This window comes from Metopolophium dirhodum, chromosome 6, assembly GCF_019925205.1.
Source record: "Metopolophium dirhodum isolate CAU chromosome 6, ASM1992520v1, whole genome shotgun sequence".
Classification (NCBI taxonomy): Eukaryota; Metazoa; Arthropoda; class Insecta; order Hemiptera; family Aphididae; genus Metopolophium; species Metopolophium dirhodum.
Genome location: NC_083565.1, coordinates 1,466,222 through 1,490,889, shown reverse-complemented (window position 1 = coordinate 1,490,889; position 24,668 = coordinate 1,466,222). Strand labels below are relative to the sequence as shown.

Below are 24,668 nucleotides of genomic sequence, written 5' to 3'. Positions count from 1 at the left end.
TGGATATGGGTGGTACTATATAATGGTATATAGGTATAATAACAATATAATATACAATGAATAATAATATAACAGGCGAGAACATGTGTCAAACTGAGTCTAGGACGTATAATAAATACATATCTATACATGTACCTATATGATATTATTATGTTATAGCCGCGCGTCAGAATGCAACTTGAATTGACGGTAATGGAAATCGCTACATCGCCTGTTATGATTAAAAAGAAAAATAAGACTCATAAGAAGATGAAAAAAAATAGCATTGCTATAATATCAATGACAAATTGAATAGGTAGTTACAATAATAATATAAATCGAAATGGTATAGACGACGATGACGACTACGGCGATGAGGAGCGCGCATGATATTGTGTTTGTTGCCCTGTCATTCGAAAATATTTTATTAATATATATCTTTTGCCGGGGACCTACCGCATTTTTACTATAATATTATACGCAGTCATTGTATTCCACTAATTTAAAACAGCAATCTATACCGTGCGCGTGAAAAATATATCAAAAAGGGTATCACTATATTATACAATAATAGACTTATATTATGCGTTAATTGGTTTTGGAATCGACAAACGAATGCCAAGGACAGCGCAGAACTTTTCGATAAGTCACGTATATACTCACGCATTTCGCGTATATATAAGTGCAACTGAGATAATCCGGTTGGAAAGAATGGGACAGGGAAATTGAACTCCATCACACGGAATTTTATAACTAAAAATGTATGTTATATAACATATTAGGTATATAAGTATATATCCTTATATAGTTGACAACAATTTTTAAGGGAGCTTTAAATAGGTTTTTTGGGGGAGGCCAAAACAGGCCTCTGACCCCTCCTTCTCCTTTCCTCAATCCAACTATATTTACGTGACATTCTCTATTTTCAGGAATTAAAATATTCTCAATGAAATCTTTGTTAATATATACTAATTGATAGGTAGTCTTAAATATTTGAAAGTATGGTATGATTAAATTATAATTTAATAGTTTTAACACAATCTTAAAATCTAAATTAATTTGTTTATCTATTAACCACAATAATACCTAATAATCATTCAAACCAACGCAATCTTCTCATAATTCAAATAGATTAATTTACAAATACAATTTAAAAAGATTATGAGCCAATTTTTGAGTGCTATAGAAATTCATAAATCTAAAATATGAATATATTAAAACTATTTCCGAATATAGATCATTTTTATCTGTAGATCTATTATAAAATATTATGTAAAGTATAAGTAACATATTTTCTCTGCAGAAAATTATAGTCAAACGTGCATTGGTTAGAGAAACTTAATTTAAATAAATTGAACAGTGAACGTACATTTAGTATACATATTATATTGCATATATACACCCAATGGTACTACCTATCTTTTAAATCAAAATTAAATATCTAATGACCACATTATATGTACCTACTTACCTAAATACATACGAGAAATGTGTATGTTAATAGTTTATGAAATTTATTTTAATTTAATGATTTAATGACATAGATCAATCTATTGTATAATTTTTTTTTTTTTTATGCGAAGTGTATAATCGAAGTCTCAAAATTACCGAAATGTGAAACATGTATTAAAATAATATTGCAGTTTTCAGTTGACGAATAATATCTTAGAAAGTTAATATTTCTAAATCTTATTATTTTTAATCGTCCGATGTGCGGATATTGCGATTATTTCAAAATCAAACAATAGTGTAGCGTATTTATGCGGAATACGATCAAAATATTTAATTCATAAATTAATTTCACACGCTCAACATTTAGTCGAAAATATTCATAAATATGACTCCTGTCTACTAATATGTGCTTGGCCCGTGTGCCAAAGACTGATCCAATTGTTACGTAATAACGTGATGCATCGGCGCAGATAATTCAGCCGAACGTGCGACGATGATGGAAACACATTCATAACACTCATATACGTTTATTAAATAAAGCAATTAAGAGTAACAATTTAATATAATAAATTACAATAGTTTCAAATAATTATATCGAATCAAACGCAGATGACAATGTGGCATGGAGGATAGGTACCTTTAAAAAACGAAGTTATGTGGTAATACAATAATGATATACAAACGTTGGTTTGAGACAATCAAAGCGAGTAGCCAAAATAATAATAATAATATATATATATATATATATAGGTACGTATATGTAGGAGACTGGGTATTCGTTCGAGTGGTTCGCAATAATAATTGCGTCGTATTAATAATATAATAATTGTTGAAAACGGATCACGAGACGTTCGCTTTACATAACCGATGAGAAATCCGATAGCACAGACATAGAGACGTAGACGGACAGATGGACGGACGAGCGCACACACAGACTGAGCGCGCGCTTTCACCACGTGACTTCTTTGCCAAACCGCGTCGTGAATTGAAACCATTAAGCTCACATCTTTTTATTTCGATTTCATGCGCCCAATTAGTATTCCGTCCCACGATCCGTTTGTTATTTTAACCGTATATTATATTATTATAGTTACCTACCTATGTAAGTATATTGTACACACATACAACAAATATCTGTTGGCTAAAATCGCCTTCCTGAAAATGTATTATATGATACATTATATCAACATGTGTACGATTTTTAATTATTATTACGCTTCGTTGGGTCAATTATAATATACATAGGAGGGTACCTATGTTACCATCGCTATATATACCTATGTCTTCGCCAAAGAGAAAATCGATTTAATTTTCAAAATGTTGCCTAGTATATCTATCTATTAGTATTATACCTAACGGTAGTTTTATACCGTATTTTATTAAATAGCCGATTCAAATTTGTCGATATAACGATTTTGATTTTTATTTATTTTTTCTGAATATTGGTAAAAGTATTTAATAAAAGTAGTTACCCACCTATTTTTATTAGTCAAACGAGTTCTCACATTTGAAACAAATGAACACGATCAGAAAACCTTCGTAAATCAAATTGTTCATAAAAATAAGAAATTTAATTAAATTACATATCTATACAATATAATATTATATTCACGTTATATACATCGTTATTTATTTTAGAATTTCACAATTATTGAACCCTCGAGTGAAACGAAAATAATACATAAAGTCCGTAAATATTGACACGCCGGAGCGTTTAGACATATTTCGTGATAGTATATTATAGGTAAGATAGTGTAACGTATGGTTTATGACCACTTGTTCTCTACGCGTATAGTTGCAAAACAGTCCCTGCGGTCTTTGTGCTTTGAGTTACAAGTTATAATAAGTGTAATTTGTTGAACATAATGTACACAAATAATAAGTACTGCATTACATTTATATATTTCTGTACAATATATAATTGTGTTAAAAGTTAATTTCCAAGGATTCTATTTCTAATGGCTTCGAGGCCCGAGCGCTGAGGAATTTGCACTGTCAGTGTACTTAATTATAGTCAGTCCACACTGATGTAGTGCACAATTTATTATTTCAATAACGAAGAACTGACGTTTACACAGAAATTAGTTAATCGCCGGCAATTTGTATTAATATTTAATTCCATATGCGTGGTTGAACAAATATATCCCAAATGTTATTTAATCAGAAATCAGAATTATTTATATTAAGCAAAGTTCTCGAAAAAAAAATTCCAAAATACAATAGTAGGTATATATTTGTATATTATTGTATAAACTAGATATTATATTATGGTTAAAATATAATTTCACCTAGATTACAAAGATTACCCTTGTTAATAAAATAATAACATTTTCTCACAATCTAATATTCTAATGTATCTACATACTCGTAATTATAAACAATCGAAAAATCAATAGCGAAAATGTAACTTTTTTTTAGTAAATATTCAGCGTTAATAAATTATTAATATATTATGTACTGTATAATATATAGGATTGAAACCTTACAAGAGTGAAGCAGAAATTAGTCTAATTTCTATCGCACACCTCTTTTGTAAAACATTAAATATATTTATAATTACTAATTAGATTGTTTTAAACGTTTGACGTTTAAACTTAACATTTTAAAACGACTCATGGTGAGTGAAAACAATCTGGAATAAAGTTGTCCATAACAAATATATTCTGAAGGGGACAAAAACAAAATTAAATTGCCTCTGGTCACCTTAAATAAATATGTACACAACTATTGTTTTCAAAATTACGAGCATGGCTGAATAGGTAATTAAATATTATTCGTTCTGAACAGATAAATGAACAATATTGACCTAATACATTTTATGTAGTAACAATAACTGCCCGCAAGGCAGTGATAACACAATAACATATATTATAATATATGTATCAAGTAAACATTTAAACTTTCTAGTAGTGTATTTAGTGACTTACTCAATGACAAAATTGTTTAGTCTATTTAAAATCAATACAAATTCAAGCAATTCTATTTTCTAAATATGTAAACTATTAAATACCTACTGAGTACCTACATATCTATCCAATAAGTACCTACAATATTATACTTTAGTAAAACACTTTTAGTTTTTATCAATGCTAAATACAAATTCCGTAGCTTAAAACCATGGAGTAGTGTACTAGTGTCTAACTGTCAATTAATACGGCTTTACGGTTTTACACAAGTAAATCAAATGTTGTAACTTGTATTTACTTGCATACAATCACTACTTATTAGGCATATATTATTTTTTGTAAATATAAAAAAATAAATAAACATAATGCATGAGTAAAACAAAATTATTATACCTTGGAGATAAAATTCAAAAGTGCTAAAATATAGGTACACCTACCTATATAATAACGCAGAAAATATGCAAAATACAAATAATTTTTTTTTTATTTCCAAAACATGAAACTCATTTCTATATTACTTATTAATTACTCAGTAGTATTTATTTATAACTTTCCCAAACATTTTTTCTAAATTTCTTACATGCCCGGGTACTATAATAAAATTCCATTAGGTGTATTATATAGGTAGAAATTTATTCGTTTTTTTATTAATTGTAAGGTCACAAATACAAAGATTATTGGCTTATAGCTAAGTAAGCTAAGTCTATAGATTAAAAAGAGGAAAAAAATTTAGAATTCTGTAGTAGGTTGGATTGACAAAGTTTTACAATTTTTAAAGTTTCAAGAAATTAAAGATGCTTGATATATGTTGTTTGTCTGGTGGATCCCAGTGATTCATACAGATTATTTGGATTTTCTTTTTTTTTCTCTGATGTTCTACATATCACATATATATCTATAATATCTATAATGTGCATTGTTTGTTTAATATATAGGTACATCTAATATTTTACTCATTGCTCATATTTTAGTCGCGGCGACCGCTAGATGCAATAATATCAGTGGTATTAAAGTCTACGGCGCGCCGCGGCGTCTACGACATTAAATATTATACCTATAGTCATATTATACAGATATAAGCCCAATATATACCTAATAATAACAATTTAAAACTGTAATTATTATTATTGGTCTGCGGGAAACGTTGCGGAATCGATGGAGTGACTGTCGGGTTTAAGATAATAATATTATAATATTATTACGAGATGTTGTTTGACGCTGGTAAATCGACCGTGTCGAAAACCAAAGAAATCCGCGCGCGTTAGCATAGTAAACCGTGGCCATAAGCGACCGCGCGCGTGCGACACCACCGCCGCCGCACCGTCGCACCGATGGGAAATAACACTCGGCTGAGCATTTCAAGAATGCTGCTAATCGTTTAACCTCGACTGCACGCAGACAGCGGAATGAACCGCGGTAGTGGCCAGTGGCCCACGCATTATACCTAGGTATACCTACAACATATCATATTGTATTGTACGCAGACGTATAAGACCTATGTACAATATGTTTATATATAGACGTACTATAATATAATATAATATTGCCACATCGTTATTGTTTCAACCGTTGTTGTTGTTGTTGTTATTATTATTATTATACGAATTACGATAACGTTATCCTCCGATCAGCCGACCATTAAAAAATATATGTTGTGTGTGTACTGTATATATACCTATAATAGCTGTATACCAGAATTTGACCTGGGAATAAAATTAACAAACGTCGGGAGTTTCTCAAATCTCAAGCATTCCATTTAGCACCAATATTGTTTCTTATCTTTATTAATGACATTATACTTTTCGAAATTGCACTAAAATAATGTTTGCTATAATGATATCAAAGTTTTACTTCATTCAAAGTTAACAAGCTGATTTACTTCAATTTGATTTAAATACTTTCTATGATTCGTGTACTAACAACAATTTCATTCTTAATAAATGCCAACTAATGACATTTTCCAGAGCTTGAGTGGTTTCAAAATGTAATTAGTAATTACTATATCCATGGTGTAATACTAAATCGGACTATGGGGCCTATTAAGAACCTTATTTATTTTTATCTTAAATTTAAATTTTACTGTTGCATTACCAACACTTTTAATGGATCAAACAAAACCTCATAGGTTTCACTCAACTAAATTGTGCTATCTTTAGCGATAATCAACCTAATCATATAGTATTACTCTTTGGTACGTTCTATTTGTGAATATGGCTCAATTATATATGGTCTCAATACCAAATCCGGTCTTAAATTAAAATTAGAAAAAATTCTTACGATTCTTCCTCATTTAAATGTTTCAACTCAGGGGACCGAATTATTCGTCTCTCTACTTTTACCTGTTCTAAACTTCGATCACTGCAATAACGTCGTTTGTAATCAAGTTTATACTTTCTGTAGGTATACAATTTTTGTCAGAAATATTGACTGTCCTGAATTCTTAAATCGTTTTTAATTCCATATTCCTACTCGTAGCACTCGATCCAAAAAATATTATATCTAAACAAAGAATTAAGTAACTAATATTACGCAAGTAACACGCCACCTGCGATATAATGATGAAAACCATGAATTAATTAAAAATTGATTTGTTCTTCTCACCAATCTTTTGACTTATTTAAAATTTATTTTAATTTCATACTTTGTAGTACACACCTATAACTGTCCAACGAGAGAACGCGCAGTGGCCCGAATAAAATTGATGTTTCTGCGCAATCCTTACGTGACACCCAGCCATCAAGACCTGTTCCACTATGGCAGGGTGTCATATTGGGATGCGCAGAATCGGCGCGTTATCTCGTTGCCCGTTGGACTGCATTGAGTGTAGCACGTTAAACTGTTAAAATAATCGCTCTGAATATATTATAATATGTTATTCACAACACATTATACACCTCACGAGCGAATAATAATTATATATAGGCACTACAGCAACAAGTTTAATAGGCGACCGCGGCCCGCGTCCGAGTCGAATACCGATCACAAACTCGCACGCTCATATAGTAATCATCGATCAACATAATATATAATACATATATATATATTATAGTGTTAAAATTATTGTACCTACATATATAATCAAACATAATATTATATAGGTGTATAACAAAACACACGTTATTATTATTATGTCGGGTGTATACGTGTTCTGACGACCGGTATACCTAAATAGGGTACTGGTCGCGCGCGCGTATTACGAGCATATAGGAGTATGTATATACAGATTCATATAGTGTAATAGGTAATAAGCAGGTACCAATAATATGTTATAAAATACGCGAACACGTATACACCCGCCCCTCAAGACGCGGTTCACCTTGCCAATGTATAATAATATTATATATAGCTAAACACTTATATACCTACCTGTGCCTGGGTATAATATATGACGTAAATATGTATATATGCACCATATGCAGCGCTTATTACCCATCATCGTACCTGTTATAATATGCATCACGCATATAAAATGTTTATAATATTATTATGACACTGTATGCGTGTGTATAATCTGTATATACATATACTGTATATTATAATATTATATTATGCATGATGTCTTATAATATAATATTCGTTACTTATATTGCACCTCGCGTGCACTGCATATAGGTGTTACCTATACTGCAAGATGCGCCGTGAACGAATTATTTCTGTCTCTGACTCTCTCTACCTCTCGCTATATTGCCTCGCGGAGCATTATATTGCAGTATATATATTTACAACGTTATTAATATTATTATTAAATCTGACCCAGATACGTGATCAATTAGTAGTTTTGAACCGGCCGCTAAACAAAAAAAAAAAAAAACGAAAAAAATCAAACAATATATAATTTATGAGAGCGCGTGCCCGCTCAACCCCTTCGAATAACCCTGATCCGGCGTTCTCCACCTGCTATGACGCGAACGTTTTCAATATACTTATTAGGTATTACGTAGTATTTAATAATAATAACAGTAGGTATAGGTTGTCATGTTATTATTATTATTATTATTATTATTATTATTATTCTACTAGGCCGCGTGAGATCGGTGCGATATTGGTCTTGCGACGACGACGACGAAAGCGCACGCGACAATGGGTTAATCGTCGAGGTCGCACACGACCTTCGGAGTCGTCGCCCCGACCGATATTTGACGACGTGTTGCCGCTGCATTGTTTTTAAAGGTGGATTTCCACAATGACAAACGTGCGGAGCGGACAGACCTCCTCCATATATGCATATATTATAATAATATATATATCATTATTATTTTACGAGATAATTAACGCCCGCGGCGATGGTCACTGCTGCAGCAGTAACAGCATGTATATGGTATACCTATATTGTATTGTATTACCGTATGTTTAATATATAGTTCAGGTGTCCTACATTAATTTTACGTGTTTGTTCCAAAAACTAAGCTAAAAAAACTACATAATACATATACAATATACCTATATTATATGTAAACTATATTCAACACGATTATTATCGATGACCATCAGCGATCAAACTGATCACTGCGCATATAATATGGACTTGTTGCAGTAAGGGTTATAATAATATAAAGAAGTCTTATAGAATATAATATATCATATGTCATAGTTACTCCGTTAAATAAGTGCTTTTTAAAATAATTTACATCAACTTTACGATAAGTCGATCAAACGAATATGCTTAGGGACCTAGGTACCTATGCTTAGGTATAGCCTATATAAACGCATGGATTGTTTTATGTATTATTCTTAGGTATATCGTATATATAGGTACCTATACTGGTGTTCCTTGGTAAATAATACATACTTAAATACTTTGTGTGTTAATTTCACTGTTGTATTTGTCCAAACTTAATCGAGCAGAAAAACACGTGATTGCATGTAAGAATCATATTGGTTGCAAAATATTATTTCAATATTTTAGTAATAGCAGTATCTATTCTATTCTTTTTTCTGCGTTTTGATAATACATATACCTATGCAATGATTGCAAAAACCGTTCAAAACGCGTATAGACTACTTATATATATATATATAATATTATTATCTGCATGCTATCACGAGCGTGCGTATTGTAACTATCAATAATCAAGATTCATGCTTACACATTATAAGTACATTAGTTTACATATTATACAATATACATACTTATAAGTTATATTATATACATGAAATTCCATTCCAATCGGAAATTTATGTTTTACGCTGACACTCACAAAGGGCGCAGTAATGCGCCTTTATTGGCTACCCAGCAGTTGGCTGGCCCTTACGGGCACATATACTGATTGGGATATTACGTATTTACCGCATATATTATTCGAATAAAAACACAAATATTAATTTGAGCGATGAAAACGACAGTGGTATACGTGCAATGTCTCTTGCCGGCTTCTAGTTAAATCAAGTAGATATATATATATAATATATTATATAGGCTTGTAGGTACACTTATATTATATTATGTTTATTTCCTGCGGCCAACACTGATTTGACCCATATACGTACAACTGGTCTCACTATATAATACAACTTTCCTTCCGACCTTGGTATAATTCACTTATCGAGCGATCAATCATTTGACTCTCAACCACCCACACTTTATTCTATTTCTATATGACGTATATACCATTTATAAATATAATACGTAATTATATAATAACCACTATATTATATAGGTAGGTACATGATATACATTTATATCTATATATATATATATATATATATAAGTACAATAGATATATAATATAGTAATTATTACTGCCGCTGATTAATACAAATTGTATTATTTTCTGTTAAAGTTACGTTTCACGCTGTACAATACGCGCTGTATAAATGTATTAATATATAATATGATGTAATATTATTATATTGTAATACCAAAGTATATTATTAATTTCTACAGGAGTGTTTGCTTGTAAACAATACGGCGTGGTATACTATATAATATACACAATAGGTACGATATTATAATATATAATATTATATAGTATTAGCTTGAGACTTTAACGCACGCTCGCGTCCGACTCTATTTCACATTTTAATTTTTAACGTGATCATATTTCTGCAGTATCACAATTCATAATTTCTATTAATACTTATATAAAAATTCATAAATATAGTATTTAATAAAAGATACTGTGATACCTATATTATTAATTATACATATTATGTGTACCTAAGGTATATCCGTATATAAGGTAGGTATAAGCCATAAAGTTTTATAATCAACAGTATATAGGTACATTCATGAATATATCTAACCTAGTCGGTACCCTGCTATATAATCATTACATATACTTATGTTTTATTGAAAACTGTGATAATTATGATGGAATATTCAATAATAAATAATAATATGTACCTACATATAATAAATCCACTATTACATATATTATACATATATTACCTATATTATTAATTGCTTAGCATAAACATTTTAATAACTCAGAAATTACTTATAAGAATTTTGATTTAGATACAACAGAATTTTCAAGAAAATCATCCACTGAATAATTTGTAGTAAAAACCCGGTTCTCATTTGAAAAATAAAATTTATATGGCTACGCAGAACACTATCTTTAAGTATATAGTACATATAATATATATATATACTTAAAAATTCTAAAAATCAGAATATGTATAAGTGTAGTACTTATTAAAATGTAAAGGTATAAATAGGGGGTGAGCATGCTTAAAAAATGACTCCGTATATCAAATACTAATTATAACAACAATAAACTAAACAATACTTATTAAAAAATCTATTTTAAATACGTATACCTAATATAAAATATTTATACTATTGTAATAACTTGTATAATAAGTTCTAAATTGAGAATAAAACCAGAAAGTTTGTACCCTTGACTCTCTTTATATTATGCTCTCGCGTATCTTTATGCATATTGCGTATCGGATTGTATATACTGTACACTTGTATAAGTATAGGTACATTTGATTGGACATTTAATATTTTCGTTTAGCCATATATAATATAATTATAAAATACTTCAGAAATCTGCAACAGTGGTATATATTTATAGGTACTCATCATCAATCTAATCTCATCAATCAAATAATATAATATATCTCGCAGGTGCGGAAGTAATAGTAATAGTAGGTATAGTAGGTACCTGAAAGCGGACTCGATATGTACCTATATAATATAATATAATATATATATATGAATGATGATCGGCCAAATGTCAAGCGAAATCACTACAGTAATAACGACTAATGATGGTGATTGGTGGTCATACCTTTCCATATATTTTGCCAACCGAAATATATAATATATATTATATATAATACATCTATCATAAGGCATAAACATCATAAAACATTTATTTTACACACCGACGAAGACGTTTCCATGTACAGGAAGTCAGATTCGGACAGGGTCTAATGAGTTTGGCGTGATATATATTATGTAGGCTAAGTACACTTATATATATATTATAATAATATATACCTATACCAAACTGAATTTCATGTTAAAAATGCACGTTGCGTAATCCACCGACGATCGTTTCAAATACACACACCATTCTGGTTTTCGTATATTCTTATACAGCCACACCGACGTAGCATTATAATTGATTTACATAGTATATAAAAGGTGATAAATGAAAAAATGGAGTGACAAAACAAAAAAACCAATAACCTACAAATGGATTATCAACGAGAACTATATTTCTTTAAACGTCTGCTGCATCATTTATCAGGATATATTATTATATATACCACGGTAACGGTTACCTGCATGGCCGCATGTATATTCAATATTATTCACACAAGTTATTATTGTACTTGGATTTTAGATGTATGCAAAACAAATGTGCCAACAAACGTTGTCTAGTGGCAAGTATCTAGGTATACATTATATGTAATATCTACACATATAGTCACATAGTCGTATGCGATAATAATAGGTAATACCTATATGTACCTTGCAAAACTCCAATAACCATTAATTATATTGGTGTAATACTATATAATTATAATAGTTCTTATATTATATATAAATATTTATTACAATTATTACAGTATTTCACCCAAATGTTATTTATTCGGCTGCAGGTGCTATATGTATTCAGAATTCAGATGTACAAATGTCGCAATTTATAAAAATTTAAACAAAAGTGCAGGTGCTTATAACCAATATAATAACTATTGGGGTAATATATAGGCCCATGCTAGTTGTCCATGAAAAATGTAATTTAAAACTATCTTAAGGATTAGGTTTCGAATAAAATTAACCCAATATATCGGTTTCGGTTCATATGGTCATATGGGTGTTCAGATTTGTAAGAATGTTTACGGTGTTACGGGTTTTCGGATAATTTTGGGTGCAAAACTCTGGTAGGTACCTATACAGTCGTAGGTTTTGTACAATATTATGACTTATGAACATAAACTATTACATATTTATATTGACGAAATATTTTAGTGACTCAAGGAAACCAAACATATAAATATAATATCCGGTGCATAATGTTAATAACGGCAGTAGTGTTACGAATATCGGAATATGAATATATAACAATAGGTTACACGCTCTAAAAGCGCAAATTCTACTTAAGCGCGTCGCTCGTTTTTATTACAGTAAATCGACGTATAATATATATACATAACATAAATATAAATGTATACACTATATAGATTCATAATACTATTTACTTTGGGTATAGATTATAACAGCGTATTAATCATCCACCGTGAAATCAGTCGATCAGTTTGTGTCTCTCCCGCGCACGTGCCTGCAAGGTCGCGGCATTGCGGTTCAGTCGCCACAGCTCTTATTGTAATCACAAATCAGTAATCACATTCTAAACACACATTGCAACTACTGCTAAAATTTACTGTCTATAATATCTGTCGGGCTGCGAATAATTCATTTCACTTTCTATGGACGAACTACGAATATATTATTATAATATTATTCTTTTAACGCGGATCTACCGTTACGGGTCAGACGGTTAATCGGGACGAATATAATATTATGTGTAGGTACTTTATTTAAGTCTATAAATAATAATATTATATTATACTGACAGAACGACGGAAGTAAAATATGTTCACTATATAGGTAGGCCGTTGTTTGATGTTGGATACTTTATACATATATTAGTATATATTACTATAATACGATGCTAATATCGTGCATTTTAGGTTCTGTTGTTTCGATTTACTTCCGAAAATAATGTGTCAAAACGATTATTATAGAGGTATAAGACGATATAAAATATCTTGACAGCTGACAGCTTAAGATCCGCAACTTTTTTTTGACAAATATATTGTGTTCAGTTTCTTTTTATTTTAGAAAATTTGTTACATAATCATTTTATAGAGTAATTTTTAATACTACTTATAGTATATAATATGAAATGAGTATATAATAACCAATAAACGCATTATCCATTATATTAGGTATATATGATTACTTTTTATCATTTTATTGGCGTTAAAATCATTTTTTTAATGGTACCTATATACCTACCTACATGATGTATAATTTTAGATCTTATTGAAGACTATAATATTACATTCATGTTTGGTATAATTGTAATCACTATAATCACTATTTAAATCAGATTAGAAAAGTATACAAAACACAATTGTATTATAATTTATAGGTCTATAAATTACAAACAAATTATTAGATTAGGTAATTATTCTTTCATGACGTATTCATAATACATAAATCATAAACCATTAGTGTTTAACATAATATGTATTAACCAGTTTTAATTTATAAATGCAATAAAAAAATATTGGATATTAATATATTATAAGTAATTACTAAAGAAAATACATTTAAACGGGTAGGTTCCTATTAAATTAGATAAGGATCGCTCATTTATTTCTATTCTGCTTATTTAAAAACGTATAAACATTTAAAATGTATCACCTATATTTTTTTAATTTATTACTTAAAGTAACATGCATTTACTATTTAGATTTAAATTATCGAAGTATGTAATTCTGAGCTGAATGAGAAACCTATAGTAGATGTCTACATTCTTCATCTGATGGTTTGGAAACTAATTATACAACCAATACCTAAATGTTAAATAAATATTAATTATTTTAATAATTTTGTTGTAAACGTTTTATTATTATAACGATGTATACTGTATTGTTATGTACTACGACTGGTTATAGAATTAAAACAATTGAACCTTAATGGGTTAAAGGTAGTACAATTTATTAAAACCTATTCATTTACTCATTTAAAATAAGATTTTTTTAGTATTCTCATTAGGATAATGAAGGACCCATTGGATCTTGATTTTGTCTCTGAGTTTCTGAGTACCCGACAATATGGTATTACTGTATGGGTTCCAAAGATCAAAATTATTATAATATATTAATACCTAATTCTATAACTTTTTATACCGCACTCTAACTACAGTGCGTAAAGCAATGTTATAAATTATCGAATTATTTAAATTATGAATTTTACAATAGGTACTTATAATCTATATCAATGGCCGACTAAAAGAGAATGACGTATAATCGTTTCAACAGCATATAACAATAATTTAAATCTATAACAGTGTAAATAGAGATGTTTCGAAATGATTGCTAAAAATTTGAAAGGTTTTCGGAAAATACATTTATGAAAATCGTATGCATATTAACAGGTTAACCAATTCGCGTGTATTGTCCACAGTAATGCACCACAAGTATACTATGTAGTAAAGAATATTATGTTTAGCGTCTACGAACGCCATTTAGTAAGTTGCACAATATTATATTATTATCCGAGTAAAAAATAAAACCTTCGGTGTTTCTCCGATGGGGTAATATATAATAATACGAATAAAAGTGCAATAACAAATACGTAATTAAAACGTTACATTTAACTCTGGTCTACGCAGCGCATATAGCACTGCACAGTAGAAAATATTAAATTAATTGGCGTGGACTCTCCTTTCCATCGCGCGCACAAGCGTATTACTTACTAGGTATTATAGTTATTACCGTAGACATATTAATAATTATTAATATATTATGTCTATGGTTGTTACCTATTGATATAGTTTATAGTTTTGTATTAAAAATTGAAATGTACCTGTATAAAGTAATGCAAGTATGCGCGATTGCATCTTAAACTAGTCGTAAACGGCGGCGGACTATTTGTCTGCATTATTTTGATCGATATTATAATAACCGCGAGATTCGTGACAGATATTGACGTATGACATATTGACATTACACGCTTATATTTATACTATATATATATACTTATACGGCTATGATAGGTATAAATGTATAATGATAATAATATGTACCTGATGGCGATGGCGTTACGTGCGTTTTGCAGGCTGGGGCGGGGTAATTTAGTAATATATTTATATTATATTATATATTATCGCGTATGGCGCGCGCGTCCGAGTCGTTTGCACATTAGACACACGCCTACGAGACAATAGAAGTGGCGGTGGCGGTGGCGGTACAGTCACGACGATCCGAAGAGATAGATAATGAAAAGAAAGCAAAAAGAGAAATAAAAATTAAATAATAATGAAAATAAAAAAAACGTAACATTATACATATATATATAAGATTATTATTATTATTATTACACGCGTTGTCTGCGCAGAATACTCCGTGGATAGCGAGGTATTATATTCGTGTACTTATGATATTATGTATGTGTACCTTACCTATACGAAAAGCTAGTCCGATGAAAAGTAGATCGACCCACACGACACGGACAGACCGTTGCGCAATATTTATTATTACGAACTACGATTTATATTTTATAATACTGTACACGTGTATGTTTATTCAATATTACAATAACTATAATATCATACGGGACCGAAGGAGTTACCTCCCCGTACCACGACGCTCAGCATTCAGTACGTTGTAGTGATCGTGAATATATTTTATATAATTATATTTTTCTATTCGTTCAAAGCCCATTTTTAAAACATATTGTACCTACTCAAGTCTTGACGCTGTACCTAGGTGTTTAATTACCGCGAAAAAATAACCGGCCGAGGTCGGGACCTCAGTATGAAGCAGATAATGTAATGTTCACGGATTCGAACCGAGCACGTAATATTATATTGTTTCATCTTCCATGTGGCTTAAAACCACTTTAGCTTAACGCAGACTAGCCTGAACACGTTTGAACGTCCCGCCGAACAATAATATCATCACGATATGCTTCTGTTTTGCATTCAATAATATTATTCGGTAACTGGTAATTGGTATACAATTATATGCGATTATGCGATTAAATTACTCCGCGGAGTTAAAACCAAGATAAATACAATTGCTATAGGTACCTACGACCTACCTAATTGTTTTCATTCATTTTACGCTACGCAATTAATAATAAATTATTATATAATGCACAGACGCAATTACATTTTTAGGGATTATCTAAGCTATTAGTTTAAATTACTAAGTTTATAGTAATAATTTCCTGATGCTAATCTATATAGAACTAGATTTCTACTACGAGTAAATTACAATATATAACACACCTCGGGTAATTTACAACTAATATTTGGTACAACCAAAAAATAAAATATAATATTTTTTAATCTTAACGCACTCGGTTAGATAACAAAAAAATATTATTTTAAAAAAGAGCATATTATCTTGTGTAATATCTAATTATCGAATAGTTATACTTTGCACGGTGCAAAAAATAATGTCCATCTTAAAATGAATTTTTATAATTGTTTTTAAAATTTCTATTTAAATAGTAGGGCTATAGTTAAGGCCCGATACGCTGACACCCAATTAGCCGACTATATTCGTTTCACCGACGCGCAAACCGGTCTCTGGTAATAATGGAAAAAGTTCTAATTCGCTGACAAATCATAATTTTACAAAATACAAATATAATTTTGATGTGTACATTTAAATATGACAATTTATAATCTACAATCAAAATGTTGATACAAACTACATTATATTTTTGTCAGTTAGTACTTAGTACTTATTAAACATTGCATTGTTTTATAATATTGCATTTAAAATATTGAGGTTTAAAATAAAGTGAAATATGTGGAACCACTATAGTACTGTAAGAGCAAGAACCAAAAATCACTTTGATACATGTCTTCAGAATTTAAAATTACTCATAAAAAATGTACCTATGTATAGCTTTACGCTAACAGTTTTAATTACATTAAAATAGACTTATGAGGAACCTTGTATTACATGTTTAAACATTAAGTCTGCATTTTCATCTAAAAAATAATTTACAAATTTTAATGATTTTGACAAATAAAATATTATTGTGGATTCTCGCTCAGTTTTTTTTTTTAATTCCAGTGTTAACAACTTATGAGGAACCTTGTATAAAATGTAATAAATAAATTAAAAACACACACCATTATAAAATCAATACATTTATCGCTGTGCTCAGAATTTTAAATTAGAATAAAGGTCGAAATCTTTAAAAATTAAGCATGACAGAAGATTAAAACGATGTTTGTCGTCACAAATAATTTACTAATGTTATAATATTTATAGTTTTTTTATTGTAAGTAATAAGTAATAACTAAACTAATAATTATAATTCATTTTTAACTATAATATAGTTACAACTCACATTATAATATTTAAATGTGTCGGCTATTCGTTACGCCACGGTTAAGATTCTCCAAGATTTATATTCTTGGATAATGTACTTACCTAATATTTAAATCAATTTATTAAAGAGTAATTTTATTATAATATACTATCACGATAGTGCTTTGTCATAGGATATTTACACTCGTCAAATTTATATAAATACATAAATATATAGGTATATAAGTGTATATTACAACTAAGTGTATACAATGTGCCTAAGCAGATATAATTATCTCAATATATCATTATCAACATTTTATTTTTAATGCATGCATCGATTTTGAATTTTGCATAATCAAGGTGTAGGTACTTGCTATGTTTATTTATTTATTTTAACGAAGTCGATATGGTTTGAGTTATTCACTGTTTATATTTTAATGTAAAAAAAGTGCAATATATCGTCTGTGATGTGCAACTCCCTATATTACGCGGCACGTAAACACAATTTCACAACCCAGTGGACGCTAGCCAACTCAAATAAATATAATTCAGTGAAAGTAAAAATTTATAGCATGTTATTACTCATTATATGACCATCGCCCAAAGAATCTATCGGGTTTCGGCCGTTTCGGGTGCCATATATATGTATAATATGTCTGTACATTGTATACATCCTACTTTAATTTTAGGGACGACCGACGAAGGATATATCCTTGAAAAATAATATCGATAGTAACGATCTATGCAATGAAGATCCGTTGTTTTCGTTGGAAAATAATGAAAAACTATGTAATATACAATAGCAGCTATAGTATGTTACGTAATATAACATTTACATGCAAATTCTAGGCAAACCTTGATCGCTTTTGTACATTTTTTTTGAACTCTAACGATTTCTATTAATGATAACTGACATTTTAACCAACGATCAACTGTGATGATAGAACAATACTAGAATTGGAAAACTGGACAAAATTGTTGCATATTATTTAATACAACTATGTTATTATTTTCTTTTAAGATATGGCTACAGTATTTACATAATGCTGGTAACTTATTAGGTATTAACTCTCCAAATTATTAACACCTGTAGTAGGTACTTCTTGATTAATAATATTAACATATATGTTTCCTATAGGGAAGAACGAAACTAATTATAATTTACAATTATATGTGTGAATTTTAAGATGAATAATCGTATATAATTATATAATACATATTACATATTATGGTAAAAATAATTATTAGGGAATAAAATACATTTTTTTTATGTAAAAAATAAAATAAATAAGTAGTGATAGTAATAGTAATAGTTTTTTTGTACCGTGTACCAACGTCGTATAAATATAAATGGTAATAACCAATATTGTACGATAAATGTCGAATTTTATTATAGAAAAAGTAAAAGTTGAGGGCCGATGAGGCGCGGCTGATCATGAAAGTGACGCGTTGCGTCATTGTTAAGTCACGCCAAACTTTTCTGGTACTCACGGATGGGTGACCACCCGGGTACCTTAAGAACGTGCCAAGCCGTCCATTCCCCCGGGGCCAGACACAATACCTATATAAATTATACTACACTATATATCAATATATCATATACTTATGGTAGTCGTGGAGCCTGTTGAGTTATTTTCAAATAAAGAAAAGGTGTTATTAGATATAAAAACTAGAACATTTTTACAAACCCGATTTTAGTAAAGATAGTATTTAAAAATATTCCATTGCCACGATATAAAATAAAATACATCAAATTGGTTATTAATTGTACGTATAAATATTTAAAAAAACTACATTATTAATATGTTTATAAGAACATTTTTTTTAAATCGATTGAATCATTAATTTATATTAGTATGTTTTGCAAATAATGATTTGTTCCAATTACTCCATGAGTTATGAGCATTTCTTGTTTTTCTGGTTCTGCTACAATAATGACTATACATAAGTATAATTTAGACAATAATTGAAATTTCAGTTTAATTCTACAAGGTCAACATATATATAGGTACCCGTGTCCCGTCGTCTATTAACAAGTAGCAACTACTATAATAATAATAGTAAAGTTTGATAATATCATATTATTATAATATATAAAATGAAATTCGTTTTTATCCAATACATTATTTTTTTTATGAAATATTTAGTTTCAATTTTTCAAAGAAATTGTAATATTCTACGGTTAATTTCATTACAGAGTCTTTGGTAGATGCCCTATGTACTATATACAAAGACATAGGGCATCATAAAGAATAATAAGGATATTTTATTTAGTTACTGTTTTGACCTTCATAATTAATTAAAATACATATATTTTAAATTAGCTCCTATAAAATTGTAACATATTACACGTTTCCCATTCACATGATAGATAATCGAATCCGTTTTATAACACAACAGTGGAGAAATATTGACCTGGGTTCATGAGCCCTATAAAAAATCACAACCTTTTCCGCTGTTAAAAGAATTTTGTCGAGGACAAACTATCTCCGACATTATCATTTATCGTTACGATTTTTCGTTGTCTTTCTCGTTGATATCGCAGTTTCATATGGGTTAATTAGCAATCAGCTCATACTGTATTGAAACATTTGAAACTAGTGGGGAAAAAAATTATAAAAATGATCATAAATGACCATCCCCAAATTCATAGACTTTTAAATAAAACGATAAAACTATGAACTATAAAGTGTTCAAACGCTAATATTATAATATTGCTATAAGCTAGTGTTTTTCTCGGCTATATATTAATAATGGATCGCGGTTCGCGTGAATATCAGAATATATCGCGCGCGCGTGTGACGTAAGATAATCCAGGCCGACCACACCCGCTTGTGTATAATACAATATTATATACATACCTATGTCTATACTCTATAGCGACCTCGCCTTCGAGTTTTGACATTATAGTTCTCTGGACCAGTTTTTTTTTTCGTACTGGCGGCGTATGGTACTTTTATAGTTTTATCGCATATTATAATAGTATATATACATAAATACATCATACACATACATAATGTAATATATAAACATACATATATACATGACATTTTGTACGGCACACGTCGTACAACACTAACACACACACACGTGCGTTTAGATATAAATATATAACATACCTACACTGTTCCTACACGGCTACACACAACAATGATAACGCACGATGTATATAAACGTTATATTATTATGTTTTACGTTGTCTACTCCCACAGGCGACACAACACGCGTATAATATGCTAAACACCGTGTGGCTAATACTCGACTGCACCAGACGACGATAAATCGCTGTTTTCGGCTAGGTATATGGTACCTAGTTTTGTAACTGATTTAATCGCGTTCCACTGCTGCTAGAGCACAACTGCATAATACGTCAACCACAGTTATTTTATTATCATAATAATGTATTGTAGACTATGTACAGTGACTGTTTTCTACGGCGTTCGGTCTACACTCTATAATCATCTACGAAAAACTCTTTTACACACAGACTCACACACACGATGGATGCCCACCTTGCCTTTTACAAATTATAACAATACCTGGTCGTCTCAGTGTCTCACGAGTCACGAAATCGTTCGTATATCGATCGTATAAAGACGGTTATTTTATGATTCAATTTACACACAACTCGTCACAGTTAATATTATCAAATATTCAATATATAATCTAAAATATACTTGTGAGTCTTAATATATTTTTATATTTTTTGGAGGGAAATGTTGATTATTTCATGTAGATCCACAGTAAATATGTTTTTGTAGACGTCCAAAATAAATATATCAGAATATGGCTCATAAACCACATTAACCTCGTTTTAATAATTCATAAATTTAAACAATATAACTCTACACAATTGGGCGTGCAGTGTTGAATACTTTAATTAGTTATACCATTAAGTAATAAGTTATAACTAAACCGTTTATAATCATAAACTGTGTTTAAAAAAATCATTAATATAGTAGGTACCTATCAAGTTTCACATTTTACATATTATAAAAATTATGGTATAAATCAGTATTTAGTTTACATGAAATATAATATTATAATTTTTAACAAACTCATTATTATTATGATTTTTTTAAATTCAATACCTATATCTACATGGGAAATTGTCAAAGTATAGGTAAATTTTATTTCAACTTTTTGTATAAGTAAAGTGAGCGATCTATATTATTTATAATCAATGCTAATATCTAACCGTGAACCTATCCGCTATCGGGTGATACTTTAAACAAATTAACTAACATTAAATACATTTTTATTACAAAATTAGATAATCTAATAATTTAACTGTATAAATATATAAATTACCTAGGTATATGAAAAGTAATAAATTAGCATTTAATACCTAGGTATTTATTTAAAAAAAGTTACTTCTGTTCTTAATAAAAATTTATAAGTAATGCGTTTTTTAGATCATCAAGTCATCAAGATCTAAAATAAATGAATGAAACAAAGTTATTTTTAAGTGATTGCTACACTAAAAAATGCGTTACACAAGATTAAATATCCATAATAACAAATATCATAATGAATTGCTTTAAATTATCATTCATAACCCTTACCTCAAACACTCAAACTGGAATAATATTAATGCTATTGTTTTTGACTATTTAAAAATATATATTATACGGATGTTGAGAAACAATAAATAAACAATGAGTATTAAAATATCATTCACGCGTGGACTTACCTTGCTTGAACTAATGCTGATAAATTATAATATTATTGGTTGGAGATGTTTTAAAATTGTCAAGTCCTTTGAGACCCAATGTCCCAATAGTTAAAGATATGTTTTTCACAATTTAATTAAATTAAAAATATTTTTTTATTTTTACAAACAGATCTTGTTTACTTAATCAAATTGTTTTTCTAGGATTATGCCAAGAACAAAAGCAACACGGTGAAGGATTCAAATGCCCAGAAGAATTCGGATACTATCCACATCCAAATGATTGTTCCCAGTATTATGTTTGCGTATTTGGAGGTGCTCTTTTAGAGTCATGTACTGGAGGTTTGATGTACAGGTAAGCTTTTAATTGTAATACAACGATCCTGCAGCTGTAAATTCATATATAATATATAGATATTCTATTAACAATCCTAGGTTCCGGAATCCAAAAAATTATATTTACCATTTCGTAACATGTCTTATATTGTATTAGATACGAATGTATAAATGTGATATACCACTTTCACACATCACACATCAGGCATACAATATTATATGACGCAATGTTTTTATTTTTAAATACCATTTGTTCATTAACCAAACTCGATATTATAAAAAAAATTATATCAGATTGTGTATGTGTGTGTGTGTGTGTGTGTGTGTGTGTGTGTGTGTGTGTGTGTGTGTGTGTGAAGTTCTTTTCAATTAACAACACCTGGCCTCGGCAATAGGGGTACTATATAGGACACACGACACACGACAACGGTTGCGCGTATTTTACATGAATGTTATGAGTTATGACGTGATTATGTTGCTGCTCTCGTTTATGATCGGATTATAGATTTCAATTAAAAATAAATAAAATTTAACGACCCGTAATAATTCAAAAGTTATTAGACTTCTGTATAATATTTCATTATACATAGGATATTACGTTAAAAATTGCATAATAATGAATTTTTGTTATTGTATTATTTCTATCACTTCATCCTGCTTCTTTTGAAAAATCACGTCATCTGTGACATATGTATATGTCTATATAATATGTATTATATATTTTGTTTCTTTTCATTTATTTTCATACAATTATATTCTATACAACATGTAATGTAATACTAAAATGTGGTCATTTGGGTACTACTATAATATAGAGTTAAACGTTTTTCGGAATCTACAAACGTCTGTAAAGTTTACCAATACAATTGTTTATTACTAAATGTACCTATTAAATTATAAAGACAAATAAGTAGGTAATCATTTTATATTGAATGATCTTTTGATTGAAATTATTTTAGATACTCTTACAGAATGTGTATAGGGTGACCTAATTTAAATGATGTGTATTTTATAAGCTATTTTATAACGCCAACATAATATCCCCAACTGTAAATGAAATAAAACAAAAAATAATGAATAATCATCAGGTGGAATATTAAAAATTAGTTTGTTTTGTATAATCATATTCTTGAAACAAATTCAATAAATCGTTAACAATAGTGATCAAATATAAAACTCTTGAAAATGATTATAGTCACGAGCTACAAACATGCGATTGGCCTCGTAATGTAGGATGTGGAGCTGAGGCTACAGCTACCCAATCCGATAACCAAGAAAACGCACTAGCTTTGGCTCGATCGTCTGATCGTCAAAGGCATCCATCAGCGCAACCTCAGAGAGCTACTCCATCTATATTTAACCAACGCCATCAAGTTCAAGACCAACAAGTCAATGAACAACTTGTAAAACAACAACAATTATATGAAGAAGAAGATTTCAGAGCAATTGAAGATGACAGTGATAGACAACAAAGAGTATATAGAGGTCAACCTTCCACATTGGGTCAAGTAGCTAGAGACAGAGATGGAATTTCTAAACATAGAAATATTATACCGGTAACAAATTAAAATAAATCACCACTTATTAATCTTTTAATTATATTTTACAGATTTAAAGATATGGTTAATAACTATACATGTATTTTTATATTCTAGCAATTTTCAGGTGTAGAAAAAAATAAACAATTTCAAATCCCAAATCAAAATTACAGGTTAGTGCTTTTTAAATATATTATATGAACTTACAACTAATGAACACCTACAGAACTTTTAATACTTAACATTTTGTTTGTACATAAT

General features: G+C 29.6%; 1 protein-coding gene across 1 annotated transcript in view; it reads left to right on the top strand.

Moving 5' to 3' along the window:
* LOC132946223 (putative mediator of RNA polymerase II transcription subunit 26) overlaps positions 1-24,668 on the top strand; it is a 51,323-nt gene that overhangs the window by 18,083 nt on the left and 8,572 nt on the right. The window contains exons 2-4 of the mRNA XM_061016105.1: positions 22,738-22,888; positions 24,065-24,425; positions 24,525-24,580. Coding sequence (XP_060872088.1) covers positions 22,738-22,888; positions 24,065-24,425; positions 24,525-24,580 — 568 coding nt within the window. The remainder of the gene's footprint in view (positions 1-22,737; positions 22,889-24,064; positions 24,426-24,524; positions 24,581-24,668) is intronic.